General features: G+C 41.7%; 1 protein-coding gene across 1 annotated transcript in view; it reads left to right on the forward strand.

Annotated features, from left to right (window-relative positions):
- DNAH2 (dynein axonemal heavy chain 2) overlaps nt 1–21,916 on the forward strand; it is a 1,666,550-nt gene that overhangs the window by 733,411 nt on the left and 911,223 nt on the right. Inside the window, exon 29 of the mRNA XM_069218683.1 lies at nt 13,639–13,819. Within this exon, the coding sequence (XP_069074784.1) occupies nt 13,639–13,819 (181 nt within the window). The remainder of the gene's footprint in view (nt 1–13,638; nt 13,820–21,916) is intronic.

Consider the following 21,916-nt stretch of genomic DNA (forward strand, 5'->3'; position numbering starts at 1 on the left):
AATAGTAAGGGCATAGAAGGACGTGGGAGTACAAGTTGATGTAATTAAGGTATCTGTCAGTGGCACACAATATGAAGTAGAATCCAGGCAGACCCTACTCAGAGACGCTGACAAGGGTCACTCGCTTTTGCTTCAGAGCCAGTGATAGTATGTGAGTAAGAGAGACTCAATCACCCAAGAAAGACCAGCATCGCTGATTCTGGATACACAGGCCAGGAAAAACTATCAAGCCATTCCTTAGCCGTTCCGATGATGAGCTTGCCCCCAAGGCCAGCTGTGCTAAGGGCACCATACTTTTTAACCATTAATAGTTTGACAGACAAAATACATTTATTAAAGTCTTTATATTTATTGTAACGTCGCAACATTCTTCCAACAGCTTTACAAGCTTGATTATGATACTCCGTAATAAAGCAAACTTTTATTACAAACAATTGTATAAGTATCCTTGTAACAGTTTATCATGTTCTTACAGTCAGGGAATAGCTTGAATATCTGCATACTTGCATATAAAAGCTTTCCTCTTTCTTGTGATTGAACAGCTGCTCATACATCTTCTATAGAAAGACACTGTTTCAAAATGGCAACCTTTTTACCAGTTGTGTACCGGTCAAGCATAGGGAAGCAATATGAATCTATATTTTAGATCCCCAGAATTGGTTCTTTAATAGATTAACATGCTTGAATCATTTCCTGTTGTCGAAGTGGGAGTCCTGCAATATAACTAGAAAGTAGTACAGTGTTACACATAGTCTAGAAGGCCTAGAAAACATTCACTTCGGTATCTTATCCACATCTTTTAAAAAAACACCCAACTCCAGGCAATCAGGTTGCAGCACTCTGTAGAACACTCCCCTCTGAGACTTCCTCCCATCATATTTTCTACCGCAGGTTGTGTAATGGGAGTCTGCCAAAGCTCTGCTCAGTTTATCTAGATTTCACTTCTACAAAGTGTGCCTTTTGGTAATATATATCCCTCCAACATTTGATCTTTTATATATTCACATGTTTTAATCATTCACTGTCATCAGACTTAGAATCCCCTGTACCTTAAAATAGCAGTATACAGTGTTAAGGTGACATAGGCCTGAATCAACATTATCTATTTAGTAGCACATCCACCTAATGTGAAAGAACCTGAACTTCAGTCAATGAGGTGGAAGCTTGAGCTAAGCTCTCAGACTCCCCCCCTCCCCCCCCAGAAGCTACCATAGCTGAGATTTCTACCACTTGGTGTCTGAGGGAGCTCCCTGGCAGAGCTCTGCTACAACATTTTAATGAACCTGAAAATGTTACTATTTTGACCTGTCCTGGATTTGAACCATCCATATTTTCAGCACTGATTTACTGTGAGTTGTTGTTAGAGACATTTCAGTCTTTGCTGGGCCAAAAAAAACATTGTCGACAACAACAACGTTGACTGCACTGTCACCTGTGATGTCATCATCTAGCTCTGCTTTGTGAATGATGACAAGACTGTGTTACTATCTTCTCCTTTGACATGAAACCCATCAACGTTGACCCTGCCGCCACTGACACCGTCGACACTACCTGACAACTTTGAATAGACCTGTCTTTTCACCATTGAAGGTGTTAGCTGTACCCCAAACAAAATTTACAGTCTGAACAGGAAGATGAGGTTGGTGTTTATGCTTCACAACAGCTTACAGTCCAATACAACTAGATGTAAAATGTGTCCCAGATTCTGGAGAATAAATTAACAACATTGAATCTGGCGATTATAGCTATTAGCAGGATTATAAACCTCAAACCTCTTATTACTGAATGGCGGCAGGACCACCTAAACAACACAGGGATCCTGACTTGGTCCAAGTACCCATGGCCTTTCTATCTACATTACAGCAGATAATGGACACTACAAGCTACTACCACAGCATCCATCCAATAATCCCTAAATAGTGTTACCAGCTCCTCCCATTCTGCCACCTCCTCTACCTTCTACCTCACCAGCTATGCCTCCTAGGCATACGTCGCCAGTACCCCCTGCTGCACTCCTTCACCAAAGAAACCCTCTCCCATGACTCCCTACAGACGATCAACTCCTGAAGATGTAGATGATAGTAATTGTGATAATTCAGTATACTCTTATATGGATGAGAGGTAAGGGGAGTTTCCACAAAATGATGGAGGACAAGATGATAATGCTCGTGAATTTATTGTCTTAAGTGGTGTTGAGGAGGGGTCAAATCCACAGGATGCAATAGATGATATCTCTAGATTTAATTTGTTAATTAAAAGAGCTGCCAAGAAATTCAGCATATGAATGTCTTCGGTGGAACAACAATTTTTCCTTTATGACTTCAAAGAACACCTCAGAAGTCTGTAACAGCTATAGCAATTTTAGATTATGTCTGGTCGGAAGGCCTAAAGCTAATGAAAACACAAGGTACAGTTTCAGGGTCAGATTCAGTGGTATCTTTAGCGGCCCGAGAAGAATCAAGACTGCAGTCATACCATCTGCTTGTCTGCCGGACAAGGATAGCATATGTATTGATAATTTGGGTTGGAGAATTTCATCAATGACAGCGATCTCAATTAAGACAGCGAATGCCCTAGAAAATGTAAAACAATATGATCGCCAGATGAGGCATGACATCGCCCCAGAGCTGGAACTCATCCAGAAAGAAAAGAAGGAAGGGACAAGAAATATTTTTAAGGAAAGATAACTTACTTATTCATTTATTATTGATGCAGCAGTGGATGCCTCAAACACAGGTTTTCCCCACCTTGTAGGAGGTAATGTATTAAGAAGACAAGGCTGGGTAAAATCTACAGACTTCTACCCTGAAATGCAATCTAAGATTATAAGCATGTCTTCTGATAACCTTACTCTTTTTGGAAAACATAAGGCTCTTTAAGGTCTCAAAATGGACACTGACACAGCAAAAGCATTAGGACATTTGCAGTACCAAAAATTTTAAACAGCTAATATTTGTGGCTCACAAAGATCGCAAATTTCAGAGGAGAATTTAACCAATATGGAGATTAAGGTCCCCAAAACATCTGGATATGTCAAGGATACTTCTACAGTCTTCTCAAAGATGGGAGATCTTGAGGAAGGAAGAGAGAATCCTCACAAGCACATAGTCATGACAGTCGGAAGGGAGATTGGCTCTCCGCCCGGTCATCCTCTTCCAGCTGGTAACCAGAAGTTGGGAGGGAGTATTTCCGTTTTTGTTACAGCTTGGGAGGCTATAACATCAGACAAATGGGAGAGACAAATTATTCATAAATGCCATATGTTGGAGTTTGTTCAAAGATCACCAGTTTGCCCATCCAAGTAAGGACATACTGTCCATTTGAAGGAGCTTCGACAGGAAATTCTCATGCTTCTCCTCAAGGGGTTCCACAGAGATTGTACCCAAATCACACAAAAAAAGAAACAGTTCTATTCCGGATTCATCCTAGTCAGAAAAAAGTCTGGTCAACAGAGACCAATCCTGGATCTCAGACAGTTGAACACATTTTAAAGAAACAGTAATTTCGGATGATAACTGCAAGAAGTCCTCGTGATGATGCAGGAAAGAGATTTTTTGATTACCTTTCTAGATCTTCAGCTGTATATTTCCATATACCCATTCAAGAAAAACACCAAAAGTATCTTAGGTTTTTGGTAGCGGACTGCACTACCAGTTCAAACAGCTTCCTTTCAACTCAGTGCCTTGGATATTCACCAAATGTCTCACCCCAGTAGCTGCTTTCCTCAGCGAGAAGGTCTCCAAGCATTTCTGTGCCAGGACCACTTGCTCATCAAAGCACCATGAAGAGCAGAAGCAAAAACTTCAATGATGGCATGCATCAATCTTTTCTGGAAATCGGCCCCACTTTGAACAGAGAAAAATCATCCTTAGAACCTCAGGCAGGAATCCCGTTCCTAGATGCAATACTCGACACACAGTTGGGAATGCTTTTCTGTCAGCGAAAATAGTGATGAAATTGCAGAAAGTGGCAAAGATTTTTTCCACAAAACAATCATTTGCACTAAGACAATACAAGTCCTGTTAGGATATTATGTCATCATGCATAGGCCTCATTCCATTTTGCAGCCTTTCAATGAGATCTGTTCAGCGAGCATTGGACCTGAAATGGAAGTAGATTGAACGCTCATGAGAAGATACGGTACATGTCACAATCTGTCTGAAGCCAGCGTTGCTGTGGAGAATCCCAGGCAAGCTTATTACAGGACTTTCTTTCCTACCAGTAACAGAAATGGTAATACTCACCACAGATCCGTCTATGGATGGATGGGGTGCTCATGTGCAAAAACTCAACCAGAGGCCTCTGACCAGATGCAGAAAAAATGCTCCACATCAAGGTTTTGGAACTCTGTGCATTTAGCAGGTCCGGCAATCCTAGTCAGAATGGACAATATAACATTGATATTCTACATAATAAAACCAGCAGTAACACAGTCCACATTCCCCTCAGAAGAGGCTCAAAGACTGGTAAACTGGGTCATTTTTCTCAACATTGACATCGCTGTGGAGCATCTTCCAGATTCCCAGGGGGACAGGCTCAGTCAGAAGCTTTAGGAGTGTCAGAATGGGAACTGCACCAAAAACAAGTAAATTACATATTCAATTGATGATTTCGACCCATGATCTATCTGTTCGCCACTCCGCACAACAGCAAATGTCAGTACTTCTGAAGCAGATTTTAGCACCCAGGAACAATAGGCAATTATTTTTTGATCAGTGGGTCCAAAATCTTTCCTTACTCCTTTTCCTCCATTTCCCCTGATCCTTAGGTTCTCAGGAATGCCACGATACATCACTGCACTCTAATCCTTATTGCTCCAGCATTGCCTTGCAAGTACTGGTGCAGCAATCTCCTCCAGTTATCAGCACCTCCAGCCATTCCACTGAAAAAGCATCCCGAGATCCAGTCCGGTCACCACAGAGAGATTCAACATCACAACCCCAAGTCGCTAAAGTTAACAGCATGGTACCTGACCATTTAGAGTTTGACCATTTGGATCTACCTCAAGACTGGATTTGGCACAGTCTAGAACTCTAGCGACCACAAACACTTATAACGGCAAGTGGAAACGTTTCAGCTTCTGCTGCTGGGAAAAAGGTGATCATCCTCTTCAAACAAGACCTCATCAGATTCTCCCATATCCTTTGGATCTAACTGAGAGTGGACTTAAAAATTCAGTGTCCATCTGGCTACAGTTTCAAGAGCCAAGAAAGCTGAACTGTTGTCATCTACTGTGTTCTTCCAGGTGATCCTAAAATAAATTATGAAAGAGTTCCTCAGAGCACTGCCACCTATTCAACATCCTCTGGTTTCATGGGAACTTAATACTGTACTCAATTTGTTTATTGTACCTCCTTTTGAACTGATACGTAAGGCACATTTGAAATACATCAAATAGAAGACGGGTTCTCTTAATCTTGACATCCGCAAGGAGAGTGAGTGAAATTCAAGCATTCACTATCAAGGAACCTTTCCTCTGATTCACAAAAGATAAAACACTTTTGAGAATCAACCCTACAGGGAGTGCAGAATTATTAGGCAAGTTGTATTTTTGAGGATTAATTTTATTATTGAACAACAACCATGTTCTCAATGAACCCAAAAAACTCATTAATATCAAAGCTGAATATTTTTGGAAGTAGTTTTTAGTTTGTTTTTAGTTTTAGCTATGTTAGGGGGATATCTGTGTGTGCAGGTGACTATTACTGTGCATAATTATTAGGCAACTTAACAAAAAAAAATATATACCCATTTCAATTATTTATTATTACCAGTGAAACCAATATAACATCTCAACATTCACAAATATACATTTCTGACATTCAAAAACAAAACAAAAGCAAATCAGTGACCAATATAGCCACCTTTCTTTGCAAGGACACTCAAAAGCCTGCCATCCATGGATTCTGTCAGTGTTTTGATCTGTTCACCATCAACATTGCGTGCAGCAGCAACCACAGCCTCCCAGACACTGTTCAGAGAGGTGTACTGTTTTCCCTCCTTGTAAATCTCACATTTGATGATGGACCACAGGTTCTCAATGGGGTTCAGATCAGGTGAACAAGGGGGCCATGTCATTAGATTTCCTTCTTTTATACCCTTTCTTGCCAGCCACGCTGTGGAGTACTTGGACGCGTGTGATGGAGCATTGTCCTGCATGAAAATCATGTTTTTCTTGAAGGATGCAGACTTCTTCCTGTACCACTGTTTGAAGAAGGTGTCTTCCAGGAACTGGCAGTAGGACTGGGAGTTGAGCTTGACTCCATCCTCAACCCGAAAAGGACCCACAAGCTCATCTTTGATGATACCAGCCCAAACCAGTACTCCACCTCCACCTTGCTGGCGTCTGAGTCGGACTGGAGCTCTCTGCCCTTTACCAATCCAGCCACGGGCCCATCCATCTGGCCCATCAAGACTCACTCTCATTTCATCAGTCCATAAAACCTTAGAAAAATCAGTCTTGAGATATTTCTTGGCCCAGTCTTGACGTTTCAGCTTGTGTGTCTTGTTCAGTGGTGGTCGTCTTTCAGCCTTTCTTACCTTGGCCATGTCTCTGAGTATTGCACACCTTGTGCTTTTGGGCACTCCAGTGATGTTGCAGCTCTGAAATATGGCCAAACTGGTGGCAAGTGGCATCGTGGCAGCTGCACGCTTGACTTTTCTCAGTTCATGGGCAGTTATTTTGCGCCTTGGTTTTTCCACACGCTTCTTGCGACCCTGTTGACTATTTTGAATGAAACACTTGATTGTTCGATGATCACGCTTCAGAAGCTTTGCAATTTTAAGAGTGCTGCATCCCTCTGCAAGATCTCACTATTTTTGACTTTTCTGAGCCTGTCAAGTCCTTCTTTTGACCCATTTTGCCAAAGGAAAGGAAGTTGCCTAATAATTATGCACACCTGATATAGGGTGTTGATGTCATTAGACCACACCCCTTCTCATTACAGAGATGCACATCACCTAATATGCTTAATTGGTAGTAGGCTTTCGAGCCTATACAGCTTGGAGTAAGACAACATGCATAAAGAGGATGATGTGGTCAAAATACTCATTTGCCTAATAATTCTGCACTCCCTGTATAGTGTGACCCAAATTCCTACTGAATTTTACTTCAATTAACTTGTTGTCCTCAGATCTTTCCTTTCTCTCGTAGGGGATTTCCATGTATAGTCATAAGCACTGAATAGTTCCGCGCGCCTGCGGGGACCCCGGAGCACTGATGTGAAATATATTCTTAAGTGCAGATACCAGCCCTTTTGAAAAGGGACTGTCACAAACTACTTAAGAATAACACTGTGCAGCCTATGTGAACAGCTACACAGGCCAAATTGTTGAAAAGAAAGACAGCTGTAGTGTAAATACACCTTCAACCACACATTTATTCTAGAAATGTAATAAAAATACATTCTCATACTTTATTTACACCTCTAATGAGAATAAAAACAATGCAGGGCAGTGTAGCCCATAGGCTGCCATTATACAGAATGTAAATAGAGCTGTGCCTTTAAGAAAGTAAAGTCTTCCTGTATCCCATCATGCACAGCAAAAGGCAGTTGCCTCAGTTCTTTTTTCCGGCTCCTTCTGACAGGACTCTGAAGCATTGAGCTCTACCTCACAAAGCTTTTTTGACAGAAAATTCAATTAAAACATTTTGAATTTCATTTTCACTCGACGTTTTTAATATTGAGTGAACATTTGCTAACCTTTTCTGTCAAGTTCTGACAGAAATTTAAGGTTTTTCTATCTTTAGAATGCCTTCACTTTTTGAAAAATGTCCTTCTTGTGGCAGAAAAAAGGCTAAAACAGACCCACACCAGGTCTGTATAATTTGCCTTCCATCCAGCCACAAACCTGACTCCTGTGACATCTGTAGAACTTTTTCCAGAAGAACTCTTCGCGATAGGGAGAAAATTCGACTTAAGGCAAGAGAGGACAGGAGAAGAAGTGGTCAGTCTACCACAGAGCGAGGAGAAGGTCAGTCTTCTACCAGTGCTCCCCCTGTTTCCTCTGGAACATCTGCCAGACCTGCTCATAAACGACATAGGTCTCCGACGACGTCAAGGGCATCGATGTCGAGACTGGGAACGGCGCCAATATGTTCGCTGTCGAGGACCGCTTCACCGTCGAGAAATAGACATCGCTCGATGTCGACAGCCATTTCGCCGGCGAGACGGCGTGGACTCTCGCCGTCAAGAAGGTCTTGGTCCGGGTCACCGTCTATGCGACGAGGACGATCGAGAGAGAGTGCTCGCCGTCGAAGACGGTCGCCGTCATCCCATCGACGTCGAGGAAGGTCACCGTCGAGAGGATCTCAGCGACGAGGGGAATCAACGCCAAGAGGCACCCGCCGTCACCGTACTTCGACGTCGAGGATTGTGTCGTCGTCGAGGAGACAGTCAAAGAGGCCTAGAAGGGTTTATACCACTTCAGAATCCTCGGCCTCGCTCTTTCTTCTTCCAGCTTCTCCTCAACCGTCTCCTCAGCAGTCGGCGGTTGCCACAGACACCTGTGGTACCTACAGCTCCTCTTCCGGTTCCTCCTTCAGAGTCTGTTCCGGTGACTCCAGCGGAATCCATAAGACATTCCAGGCATTCCTCTAGACGTTCGTCTTCCTCTCGGCACCATCGACATGAGTCACTTCAAAGATCTTCACATCCATGTCATAGACATTCTTCTTCTTCCACACGGGATTACTCTCCAACCCTGTCGGACTCACCGTCCCCCATAGATAACGTGAACACCTTCCAAGAGGTCCTAGTACGCGGGGCTACCAAACTAAATATCCCGCTGGCGGTACCCACCCCATCGACCTCAGTGATTTTCGAGACTTTACACCAGAGAACATCCTCAAGACCTTTACTTCCAATGGTCCCAGGTCTTCTTGAACCGGCAATGGATATTTTTCGGACACCGGCCACAACGAAGACTGCTCCTTCCAGGCTTATAAAAAAGTATCGCCCACCGGAGCAAGACCTTCTATTCCTAAGTTCGGACTCAGTGCCGGACTCGGTGGTTATAGTAGCGGCAAAGAAATTACAGTCTACATCTCCGTCTTCCTCCTCGCCTCCGGACAAGGAGAGCAGAAAGATCGATGCTGCAGGCCGTAAAGTATGCTCTACTGCAGCCATCACAATGAAAGCAGCCAGTGCTACTGCTTTATTAGGTAGATATGATCGTGCTCTTTGGGACTCTATGCTACAGTTTGCGGAGCATCTACCAAAAGACAAAAGAGAAGATTTCTTGGAGGTTGTGGGTGAAGTTGCCATGGTCTCCATCCAGGTCATAAGTGCTGCTGCTGACTCTTCGGTGCTGTCGGCACATAATTACGCTCATGGAGTAGCTTTAAGACGACACGCTTGGTTGTGCTTGACATCTCTCAAACCACAGGCACAGCAGAGAATTCAAAATTTACCATTCTCAGGCTCCACCTTGTTTGGCTCTCATGCCGATGACGAGATGTCGAGAATGAAGTCTGAGCTAGACACTTTAAAAGCAGTAGGCATTGAACGCCCAAGGGAACAACGAAAAGTATCCAGTCCCTACCAACGAAGGCTATTCACTCACAGGTATCAGACACCACAATGGATGGCTTCATGACCCCAGCAGCAACAACAGCATCAAAGAACCTTCTCGACACAGCGAAAGTCGACAAGGGGTCGTTCCACGCCGCAAACCCAGACAACTCGCCAGGCTCCCGCGTCTAAGCCCTGAATCTTCGCTTCCCCCTCCTCCGTTATCCACTCCAGTAGGGGGAAGTATCTCAAATCATCTGGACGAGTGGCTACGCATCACATCAGACGCCTGGGTATTGAATATTGTGCGGAATGGTTACGCTCTCAGATTCATCAGTCCTCCTCCATCTGTTCCACCCAAACCAGTCAGCCACCACCTCGAAGCTCTTCAGTTAGAAGTAGCAATCCTATTACAAAAAAGAGCAATAGAGCCCGTCCCGATCAACCAACGCGGAAAGGGGATTTATTCGAGGTATTTTCTGGTACCAAAGAAGGACAAACAAGAGTTTCGTCCCATTCTAGACCTAAGGACAGCAAACAAGTGGATTCGCAGAGAAAAATTCAGGATGCTATCCTTGCACCAAATTTACCCTCAACTTCGTCAAGGCGACTGGCTCTGCGCGATAGACCTTCGCGACGCTTATTTTCACATTCCGGTGAGCGAGAAACATAGAAAATTTCTAAGGTTCACCGTCGGCAAAAGTCATTACCAATTTGCGGTTCTACCCTTCGGCCTCAAATCAGCACCGAGAACTTTTTCCAAATGCATGGCGGTGGTGGCCGTCCATTTGAGGAAGCATTGAATATTTGTCTACCCCTATCTAGACGATTGGCTCATAAAGGCCTCCACCTATCTAGAGGCTCAACAACATTTCAACTGGGCTCAGCAGCTGCTCCAGAGCCTGGGTCTTCAAGTCAATCTTCTCAAGTCCACAGCAACGCCTGTTCAGAGGCTGCATTACTTAGGGGCCATTATAGATACCAATCAAGGAAAGGTGTTTCCTTCGGAGGAACGACGGTTATCGATTCTTCAAAAGTGCCAGCAGCTCGAGAGAACACCACAGACCACTGCAAGAGCAATATCCTCTCTACTGGGCTCGATGGCTTCTTGTATCCACCTCGTTCCCAATGCTCGCCTCCATATGAGACCCTTACAGGAGTGCCTGGAGGATCAGTGGTGCCAACTGATGGACGATTGGGAGAGCAGAGTCCTTCTTTCCCCCCACGCCTTACAATCCCTCAAGTGGTGGTGTTCACCCAACAATCTCTTGGTGGGGATTCCTTTCCAACAACAGCCTCCAGCTCAAACCATCGTAACAGACGCATCGCTGCTCGGATGGGGAGCGCATATGGGTCATCTTCGAGTCCAAGGCAAGTGGTCACAGAGAGAGAGTCTGTATCATATCAACCTGTTGGAGCTTCGTGCAGTCCATCTTGCGCTCAAGGCCTTCCTACCTTCTCTGAAGACAGAAACTCTCCTCCTCCAGATGGACAAAGTGGCCACCATGTATTACGTAAACAAACAAGGAGGCACCAGGTCCAGGATATTATCGAGAGAGGCTCAGACAATCTGGCATTGGCTTCTAGCCAGGAACCTGTCGTTAGTGGCAACTCACCTTCCGGGCATGCTGAATGTTCAGGCGGATGCTCTCAGCCGTGTAATGGACGAGAACCACGAATGGGTATTACACGACGACGACGTCCGTTCCATTTTCGCACTGTGGGGTACCCCCTCTATAGACCTATTCGCAACCCCAGAAAACAAAAAATGCCAAAACTTCGCCTCCAGATATTACCATCCAGGGACGCTGGGGAATGCCCTATGGATAAGCTGGTTAGGAGCATTTCTTTACGCCTTTCCACCGCTTCCCCTGATACCAGCAGTCCTCCAGAAGCTATCCAATGCTCACTCCAAGATGATTCTAATTGCCCCAGAATGGCCACGCCAATGGTGGTTTCCAGACCTCCTTCACCGGTCACTCAAGCCACACATCAGGCTGCCTCATCGTCCGGACCTTCTCACGAAGTTCTGAGGGCAGATATCTCATCCCAACCTCTCATCGTTGAGTTTGGCAGCATGGCTCCTGAGTTAGTGTAATATGGACATTTGAGCCTACCTCAGGACTGCATGGAAATCCTAAGGGAAGCAAAGCATCCTTCCACACGATCGGCTTATGCATGCAAGTGGAAAAGATTCTGTATGTGGACAATAGACATAGACAAAGCAAAGAACGTATGCACATCAGAGAAGCGTTTGTGTCTTTTTGACAACAATGAAGAAGTCATCCCTGGTTGTTGGCTCTCAGCCTGTATCACTTTGTCATGTCAAGGCTAACCACCCTCTCGATGGAAGAGCAATGGTGCATGGGATCAACTGTGGCACTCTGTGCTGATGTGCCCTTGAAAGACATCTGAAGGTCAGAGACAAGTTCATGAAGTACTGCTGCTTAGACATGGATCCAGAAGTTGACGCAGTAGTGGGGCAGGTGGTCCTCCTGAGAAACCTATTCCAATAAAGTTAAGCCTGCCTCCTTCTTTTCTTATATCTTGTAATGTGGACTGTTTGCTATTCTGATTCAAGAATGTGAATATTTAAAAGATCTAATGTTGAAGAAGAGATTAGTTACTTTCCTGTAACTCCAGTTCTCCAACATTAGTATCTTTTATACATTCACATGACTCTCACTCCTCCACGGTCAGAGACTCATTCATGATCTACTCTTTTCACTGGGCTGAGGGAACTCCTTTGCAACAGTGTTCCCTCCCAGCCACCAAAGTGGTCCACCTACACAATTTAAATGTAGGCGGACCAAAGGTTTCATAACAGCAGAGACTACTCTGTCTCCCCTGTAAACCCCTCCGACAGCCCTGATGAGTAAGGGCTGTCAGAGGCAGATCTTTAGTTACATGCATCTGATTTAGATGTGCGGAATTAAAGGTCAGTTTTCACAGCTTATTACTGCCAGGAAAACCCTGGCAGTAAGGGGCAATGAAAACTGCTAAATGCTTTCCTCACCATGGGAGAGGACTCCCATGGCGAAGGAAACATTCAGTTTGGGTATTTTCAAAAAGAAAATCCTGCTTCAGTATTTTATTTTTGAAAATGAAAAAGAAAACAGTTTGGTGCAGGGCTACGTCATGTTAAATGTTTTATAGCCCTTTCAGGCTATGTGTAACACTGTGCTACTTTCTGGTAATACAGTGGGACTCTCTCTGCGATGACTGATTTAATGGTTCAAGTATGCAAATATATGAAAGATGCCAATGCTGGACAACTACAGTTAAAGGTAAGTAACTTATTTTCATAACAGTTCAGCAAACATAGGCAATGAGATAAGGAGATTAATGCAACTCTTGAACTGTTAGGATATAAAACGAAGTATTCAGTATCCACATTCTACATATCTCACTCCAGACCTCTACATTACATTTCACCCTTGCGACGCTAAGGCACCACCATGACAAAACAGAAAATGTATTACAAAATCCCCATAAAGGCATTGTAGTGTTTGTGTATATTGAAAATAATTGAAAAGCTGGAATTAATAATTTTGTTTTTGCCAATACTCAGGAATTCATATAGTAGTGTTTTTATCATGCATCAGGTAAGGCGATGAGGTGTTGTCTCAGATATAAGTATCATCCAGTCACACGTGAAACAGTAATACATATTAGCACAAGAGAATTACCGTTATTGACATTTAAGTTTTCACCTGCAGCACTGACACTTTTGTAGGTTCAAGTGGTTTTGAATAATCTACACACCTTTGGTAAGATCTCTGGAGTCACTCAAATGCATTTGATCCCATCAATGATACCAGTGCAAGAAAATTGGTGTTAAAGATAGGTAATCCTTTTGCTCCACTCTGATGCTAAAAATGGAACACTTTTGCACAACTGTTAATGATAATATGACAAAAAGACTGCTTTCCTCTATTCATAAAAATAAGTCCCCCAAAAGAGTTCCTGTTGAAGCTTTGTGCACTTCCATAATTTGTCCCTGTGGAGGAGTCTAAAGGTATGCTTCCTTGATATAATGTAGTTCAATCGCTGTTATCCTTTTTCACCAAGGAAAGAAAAGTAAATGAAGCATGATAACTCCTAGTCTTGTTTCCTCTTAATTCAGTGGGACAGAGGAGGTGTTCCAAGCCTTGGAAGATAACCAGGTGAACCTGTCCACCATGAAAGCCTCAGCTTTTGTCAAAGCTTTTGAGCGTGACGTGGACTACTGGGAGCGCTGTCTGTCCCTTATACTGGAAGTAATAGAAATGGTCCTCACTGTGCAGAGGCAGTGGCTGTATCTTGAGGTGAGAGCAAAGGCATTACTTATCTCTTGTCATAGAGTAGGCCATTAGTTTGCTCCTCATTACAATAATTTTAATTTTCCTCCATGTGATTTTCATTATTAGTCCTGAGCCCTTAATTGTCAAACATTTACGTCTTTCTACCAACCCACCTGTGAATGTAGAAGTGCAATTTGGACTTTTGTCTTTTATCATATTTCATTTCAATTTTGCTTCAGATGCAATACTGCCCAGGATTCAATATTATTGTGCTACTGCTAGAAGATACCTTGGTGTCTTCCTTTGTCTCTTTCATAGTTGGTTGGGAATTGCCTGTAATAACAAGCATGAACCAGAAAAGCTCTTCAACAATTAATATTATTATTTTGTCATGTTCCCTTCTGCGTGTGTGACCTCCACCCCCTTATATGTATGCAACACCAACCACCACACCCATTCCTTCCTTTATGTCCGTATTATTTAGAATGCAGGTATTACTTCCTCTGGCACGTCTCCTGTTTGGGTGGTGCTGCTCTTTTCTTCTACTCTCATACTGTCTCCCTATTATGGAATGGTTGTGTTTTTCCTAATAAGTTTTTGGATCTGCATTTTTGGTGGCTGACCTCCACAACTTGTCCTGTGTCTGTGGAACCATCATCTGGTGAGTTCTTATATTTGATGTGCTACAGTTCATCCAAGACTTCTGTGAAACCATCGCTTGCCACTGTCCAAAAAGGGGACAGTGTCATAAGAGACTCTAGACTTTGTCAGTGGATTTAAGTTGTGCCACTTAGCCAAAGATTTATTCAGTACTAGGTACAATACTCAAATTAGCAACACCTGATAATACAGCTAAAAAGGTGGTCACCACTATTCTGGGAGTCTTCACTGCACGTGTGGTAGAAACAATATTCAGACACACACACTTGTAAGTACTTGAGAAGGGAAAGTACTAATCATGAGCTTTGCCCTCCTGCACTCCCACTCAGTCTGTTCACATCTGACCCAGTCAAATCAGTACCCCACTTGGATGCCCTTCCTCCAAATCACCATTGGAGTTATTCACACTTCTCAGGCAAAACAACCCAAAGCCCCAAATCCCTCATTCTAGAGATTGAGCTTGTCTTCCCTTGTTATGGTGAATGATACTGCAGATACCTGGGATCAGTGCTTTAGTATCTGAACAACCATCCAGTCTTACTCTTGAGCTGTTAAAAACTCACCTGAAAGAGTGGATAGAAAGACTTACAAACCTAAATAGGTGCCTTCTTAGAACAGGCGTCTGTTGCATGGTACTCTTATGATTCTATTTTCTCACAAAAGCGCAAGCAGTAAAAAAGGAAATTCATGAGAAAAGAGAAAAAGTGTGTACTTTTGTATCGGGTTGGTGCTAGTTTCTATGAAAGGCACTTTTTCAAAATCTATTATATATTTCTGGTAGTGCCACCAAAATTAGTGCCCTGACCTTGTTCAATTCCTACCACTGAATTCCTAAATGAGTTTGTTAGATTACATTTCTTTACAATGCACCAGACTAGTTATTCAGTACCCTAACAAAGTACATTTTTATAATACTTTCCAAATGCCCGTTCTCCTCTTTTTGTTTTTGATCCAATCCTTTTGCCTATCTGCGCTCACAGCAGCCTCTTGTTAGCAGTTCAGGAAAGTTCCTTCTGCTTTCCTGACTAATATACAAATACCAAACTAGATGCCATTAATGTATTTGCCATCCTGTCCACAAATTATACTCTAATGCAGATGGTTATGCTACTTATCCAATGTGAGTCAGGGGAAGTTAACTTTGTTTTTAAGACACAAGGTATATTTCTTTTTTACATGTAAAGTGATCCACCTGAAAATGTGACCTTATGTGATCAAACTGCTTTCCATCTTTGGTGGACAGCAGGCTGTTCAAGCAAAGATTAGTTACATCTTGAAGAATCTTATTTCAAAATATTGCAAAGTTTTTGAAGCAAACTTTTGGTGATGCTACAACTTTGTATTATCACAATAAAGAACTTGCTCATTGTCCTTGTAATTGTTTTAGAAAACTACTAAAAATGTTTTTTTCATTCATTGCCTGGATTAATTTGGTCCTGTCCTTGGGGAATACTGTGATTCCTTGTCTACTAATATGTTAACTTTGCCTAATATTTTCGATCCATATATTGCTGTAACACTGTCTGGTTCCCTAGTACTCTGAGGTGCAGTTGACTATGGAAAACAGTTAAATATAATACATAACTTTATCCTGGAGTGGTTTACCTACCAGGTTGAAAGGAAAAATACCCATATTGGTGTCAGCTCCTTCACTAATTGTGGTTAAGAATGTGCACCATTCTTCTAACCCAGACATCCCCCTCAGGGGCATAAACTGATTCATCCTTTTACCCCAAAGTAACACAACCCAGATTGATGTGACTCCGTGGTTGTTTATGAATGTGTTTATAACATAAAATATTTTCATTCAGCAATGAGCATGAGGTCTTAATATCAGTTTCCTCCACCTAGAAATCAGTTTTAGAAAACAAGGCTTTTTTTCTTCTAGTCTTTCATCTTGGTGTGCAGTGGTTGCTGCTGGTCTGGACAAATAAAAAATCATTGAAATGAAGTACATGAATGGCAGAGGGCAACGTTCATTGGCAAATCCATATAAGTTGCAGCCAATGCTGGTAACATTTAAGAATCCATGTAACTGTTTCCTTTGGATTTGACTGTTCCATTGTACAGCCATTGTGTCAGAAAATGCCATTAACTGCTGACCTCTTACCATTAAATTCATTTACTTAAATGTAATTGACCAACTTCTTTGCCCTTAACATTATAGCAAACTAGAACTTTCTCCCAATAAGTAATCGGAACATTATAGCCTTAAAATAGTCTCATTAACGAGACTTCACAAAAAGAGAAGGCATTTTCCAGTCAGGAAAAAATCCCCTCACTCAGACAAAGGTGAAAAACGTCGAGTGAAGGTAGAAAAACACTGTTTTTGAATATTTGTCTGTGAAAAAACTCAGAGAAATTGAGAGCTCAATGCTCCAGGATCCTCTCAGAAGAAGCCGGAAAAAAGAAATGACCTAACTGTGAACCAACTGTCACCTCTCCTTCACCCCTGAGGCATGGTGGGATACTGGAGGTGAATAGCTAGAAGGGGTTCCTTGATACGATGAGCGTAGCTCAGACAGGGAAGTAACTAATGTAGGAAAAAACGACTAAACGAGCTACAAGCAATATGACCTGAAGGGGTAATACCCTTCAGGTATAAGTCACTATAGGTACAGATAATTACAATATGATATACTACAAACTGACGATAATATATGATTAAACAGAACGGCTGAGCAAGAAAAGAAAATGACAGATGAAGATAATTTGTCACAAAAATATATAATTTTATTAAATACTTTAACAAAGAAGTAATATACTAGAAAACTAGTATAAAGATAAGTCGGGGAAAAACTAATTACCTAACTCAGACACACCACACTCATACTAAATAAGAGCCAAATAAGGGACAAAATAACAAGAAATAAACTAGAGTTTACATGATAACACACAAAGACTGAAAAAAGTGATAATAATAATAATGATAATACATCGATAACCAAAGAAAACTAATCAACAAAACAGTCTACAAAAATAATTTATAGTCTGATACAAAGACAAATAGTATTAGGAAAAGGACGGTGATGAAGTTACTCTGTCAGAGAGGTACAATAGGGACAGAAGGCCTACTTGCGTTTCGTGTTCCTTAATTGTGAGGGTCACCTTCATCAGGACCATTCCCAATAGTATAATCCACTGATAGTATGATTTTAACAGCCGAACATCTTGGTCTTTTTTATAATAGATTCTGGATATGTATAAGTACTGTAGTCATGATATCTAGTAAGAAGAAAAAAATAATTATATGAAAATATACTGCTAGTGTCAAGAAAATCACCAATTCAAAATTTGATAAAGTGGAGGGAAGAGAAGTATTCTTGAGAAATGGTAATTACGAGCCTGAGACGTCCTGATTTAATTGTGCCCTCAACAAATTGTTAGTAGGTGATGGACCAGTCATGCAGAGAGAAGACGTATTCCTCTATTAGAGAAAGTACTGTGGCAGTGAGAATTATTATTAAGCAGTGAAATTGGTGAGAGAATCAGAACTGAGAAAATGAGAAGTGACGAGTCACATGATGATTAGAATAATGAATCTAAAGTGACACGAAAAGGTGAAATAATTCATTTATTACTATAAAGGAATGCCTTATATAGTGTAACGTCTAGTACTTTCCCCAGTTTTGTGGAGGAATGCACCCGAGTGTATGGAAAAATTAGTAATAATGGACTAATACCAAAATTATTTTTTTGTTTGTTTTGTATAATACCTGTTATGTCAGTCAGAAGAATAAGACTAACATATAGTTGTTCCATTCTCGTGGTTTGACAATAGGGGAGAACAAGCTAGTAAGCAAAAAATATATAAGATGCCAATCAATACGGAGAAACTTGGAAACGCAAAAAGATTGTATCTATCTATTATAAAAACTAATAAAAGTTTGAAAGATATATAAAAAAATACAAGATTTTACTATCATATGGAAACTAAGACACTAAAAATCACCTGATGTGAGATAAGTCAGATTAGAACAGCAAGTTCCGTTCTAAACTGTTTGGGAGTCTCCAAGCTCGAACTAGATTCAATAACCATTCCAAGATGTGCAGTTATGATGATTAAACTTTATAAAGTAACAAGAGGAGGCTCAGATGAATTGCCAAAGAAACGGGGCAAATCGCATATTAATATGGACTAATCAGTATATGAACAAAGAAATTGAAAAATCTTTCTTAGAGCGCTTACCTGGGTGTTGCTCGGCATCTCGTATGTTAATAATTATCGGCGGCCGCCGGCCGCGTTCGGTTTTATCCTGCATCTAGTTGGAAGACCTTAAGCGGTACTAGACCGTGGACAGGAGAGGTCATATTGCGGTCTACGGCGGCCGCCATGATGGAATAGGCAAAATGAACGCGATTAGACTCAAGGAAGCAAACAGAAGATCACGGATTTAACGCCAAAAGGCTACTGCTGGTAGACAAAATTTGAACATCAGATATGTAGATATCAAATGATGTGTGGTGAATAATAGACACAGTTTTGGGAAGTGACTTTAGATAAATATAGCGAATGAAGCTGTAGGTGTAGGAAGCCAATGGAGGTCAAAAGGTCGCCATACTGAAGAGGACAAGATGGCATATAGCTGGCTGGATACGAAGGTTTTGTGGCATAGAGAGATAAGTACCAATAAAGCCAATGGCATAGAAAAAAAGGCTAAATACGTTTTATCACAGTTTCAGTGTTGAGGGGTGGACGTGAAGAATGTATATATGTTGAAACAAGTTTAGATGTGAACTGCAACAATGGTCAACCGAATAATTGTTCCAATATATTCAAAAGAGAATAAATGGACAAAGGGAAAGAGGATATCTCACAAGGTAACTATACAGGAGCAGTTGGATACATATATATTATAATTCGCAAAAGGTAACTGAGGAATAAATAGATATCGCCAATTATATAATGGCGTTTTCCCAGGGGATATATTCATTCAGCCCTTTTTCACAGCTGTCCAAGGTGAAGATCCAAAAAACCTCCAGTTTTTTCCTGATTTTATTCTCATCATTCTGTCCTGATTTCTTAATCTTTTCTAGTACAGTCCAAGAGAGATCATCAACTTTATGTCCATGTTGTTTCCAATGTTGGACTAATGGGGCATTCTCTTTATTATTACGGATGTTGGACATATGCTCCAATATTCTTATTTTGACTTCTCTCCCTGTTTCACCTACATATAACAGGGGACAGGAGCAACTAATCAGGTAAACACAATTAGCTGTTCTGCAATTGGTCATGTCTGTGAATTTATAGTTGCTATGTTTCCATTGGAAAGAGTCTCCCACTATCGCTCTGGGGCAAGCTTTACAATTACCACATTTGTGTTTGCCCTTGATTGGTTGGTTCCCACATATGGATTTCTGACAGAAGTTTTCATTTCTGGGTAGAGAGGCTCTCACTAGTTTTTTGGAGATGTTTTGATTTCTCCTAAAAGCTAGAAGAGGGCGTTCCAATGGGACCTGGTTCGAGTTACTGTTAAGAATGTTCCAATTGGAAAGAATTATCTTTTTGATTTTTTCGTTCAAATTGGAATGTTGAATTACACAGACCATCGGGGTTTTGGATTTCTTATTCTGTTTCTCATACGGGTCCTGTTGTAATACTTTGCTCTTTTGTAGGAATCTCTGACGAGTCTTCTGGGATATCCTTGCAGAAGAAATTTTTGTTGCTGCAAGATATATGCATGATGTTCAAAGTCGTGCATACTAGAGCAGTTTCTACGGACTCGTAGAAACTGGCTGAAGGGTATCCCTTGTTTTTGGCTGGTAGGATGGAAACTGTCAAAATGAAGTATGGTATTTCTGGCTGTTGGTTTAGTAAATAGTGACATCTCAAGTTGATGACTATTGTGGCTAATCCAGATGTCTAAGAATTCTACTTTATCGCGGCTGGTATGGATGGTAAATTTAAGATTGGGATCACATAGGTTAATCCAATGGCTGAATTCTAGTAGGAATTCTTCTTCACTTGTCCAAATAAACAAGATGTCATCTATATATCGTGACCAGAAATTGACATTTTTGAAGAATGGCGCCACCTCATTATAGATGTGAATTTCCTCGAAGGAGCCTACATAGATGTTGGCTACACTGGGAGCACAGGCGGCCCCCATGCTGACTCCTTTCTTTTGTTGATACATCTGGCTGTCGAATTCGAAGACATTTTCTCGTAATACAATATCTAGGCACTGTAAAATGAAGGCAGAGTGTTCAGTAATGCCTTCTTTTTCGAATAGACGGGCAACAGCATGCCAAGCTTCTTTCTGTGGAATATTGGTATATAGTGCCTCGATGTCCATTGTGACTAATATCTGAGTGGCCGAATTAAAGGGAATGCCTTCCAACTTAGCGATGATATGGCTAGTGTCTCGAATATATGCAGGAAGTTGAGCTACCCTAGGATGCAAGAATTTCTCTACATATTTGGACAAGGGCTCTGTCAGAGCTCCTACGGTAGAAACTATGGGTCGCATGGGGGGATCTACCTTGTTTTTGTGTATCTTAGGAACTCCATAGAATACAGGGGTCCTGGTCTTCTGGGGATTCAAGTATTGGAATTCTTGTTGACAAATAATACCCTTATTTAATGCTTCATTGCTTATTTGTGTTATCTTTTCATTCGTTGTTGCCAGCTACTACCTGCTTTTTGATAGTAGTCGGGTTCATTGAGCATGATCTGAATCTTAGCTTTGTATACTTCAGTGTCTAGTATCACAATGCCTCCCCATTTGTCGCAAGGTTTACCTGTGATGTGCTTATCCCTTTGTAACTTTTGAAGAGCCTGTTGTTCTCCTTTACTTAAATTAAAGTAAGGTTTAGGGATAAATTTCAACAGAGGCTGGATCTTGTCTGATACAATGTTTTCAAAGGTTTTAACGTCAGGGCCTACCATGTCTAGATAGGGAGTAAAGGTGGAGGCAGGTTTTAATCCTGATAGATTTACCTCTCTGCTATCCGTTTTATCTTCGAAGAATCTAGTAAGTCTGATTCTACGGAAGAAGGCATGGAGGTCTGAAAGAAGGTTAAATCTATTGATAGAGATGGTAGGAATAAATGACAGCCCTTTCTTTAGTAGAGATTCGGTATCTGTATCTATGGGAGTGGATCTCAGATTAAAAACTGGTACTGCTTTTAATCCCTCCCATATTGTTGTCTCCGTGTTTGTAGAGTATGCGGTTGATTGTCTACATTCTGAAATATGCCTCTCTGATAGCCCCTGTATCTCGCTCGGGGTCTCCCTCCCCTGGACAAAAAATTATTAGAACGACTGGGGCCTTCAGTAGGGCCTGACCTTCCACTGTATTGATCAAACTGGTTGGAATTGCTTTCTCCTTCAGACTCGGCGGTATCAGAGAAGGTAAAGATTTTTTTGTTGGTCCAAAACTGTTGATCTTGTACAAAAACATTTTGTTGTTGATTTAAGTAATATTTATCCGACAAATATGGGTACGCGTGCTCTTT

The sequence above is a fragment of the Pleurodeles waltl genome, chromosome 12, assembly GCF_031143425.1.
Source record: "Pleurodeles waltl isolate 20211129_DDA chromosome 12, aPleWal1.hap1.20221129, whole genome shotgun sequence".
In the NCBI taxonomy this organism is placed as follows: domain Eukaryota; kingdom Metazoa; phylum Chordata; class Amphibia; order Caudata; family Salamandridae; genus Pleurodeles; species Pleurodeles waltl.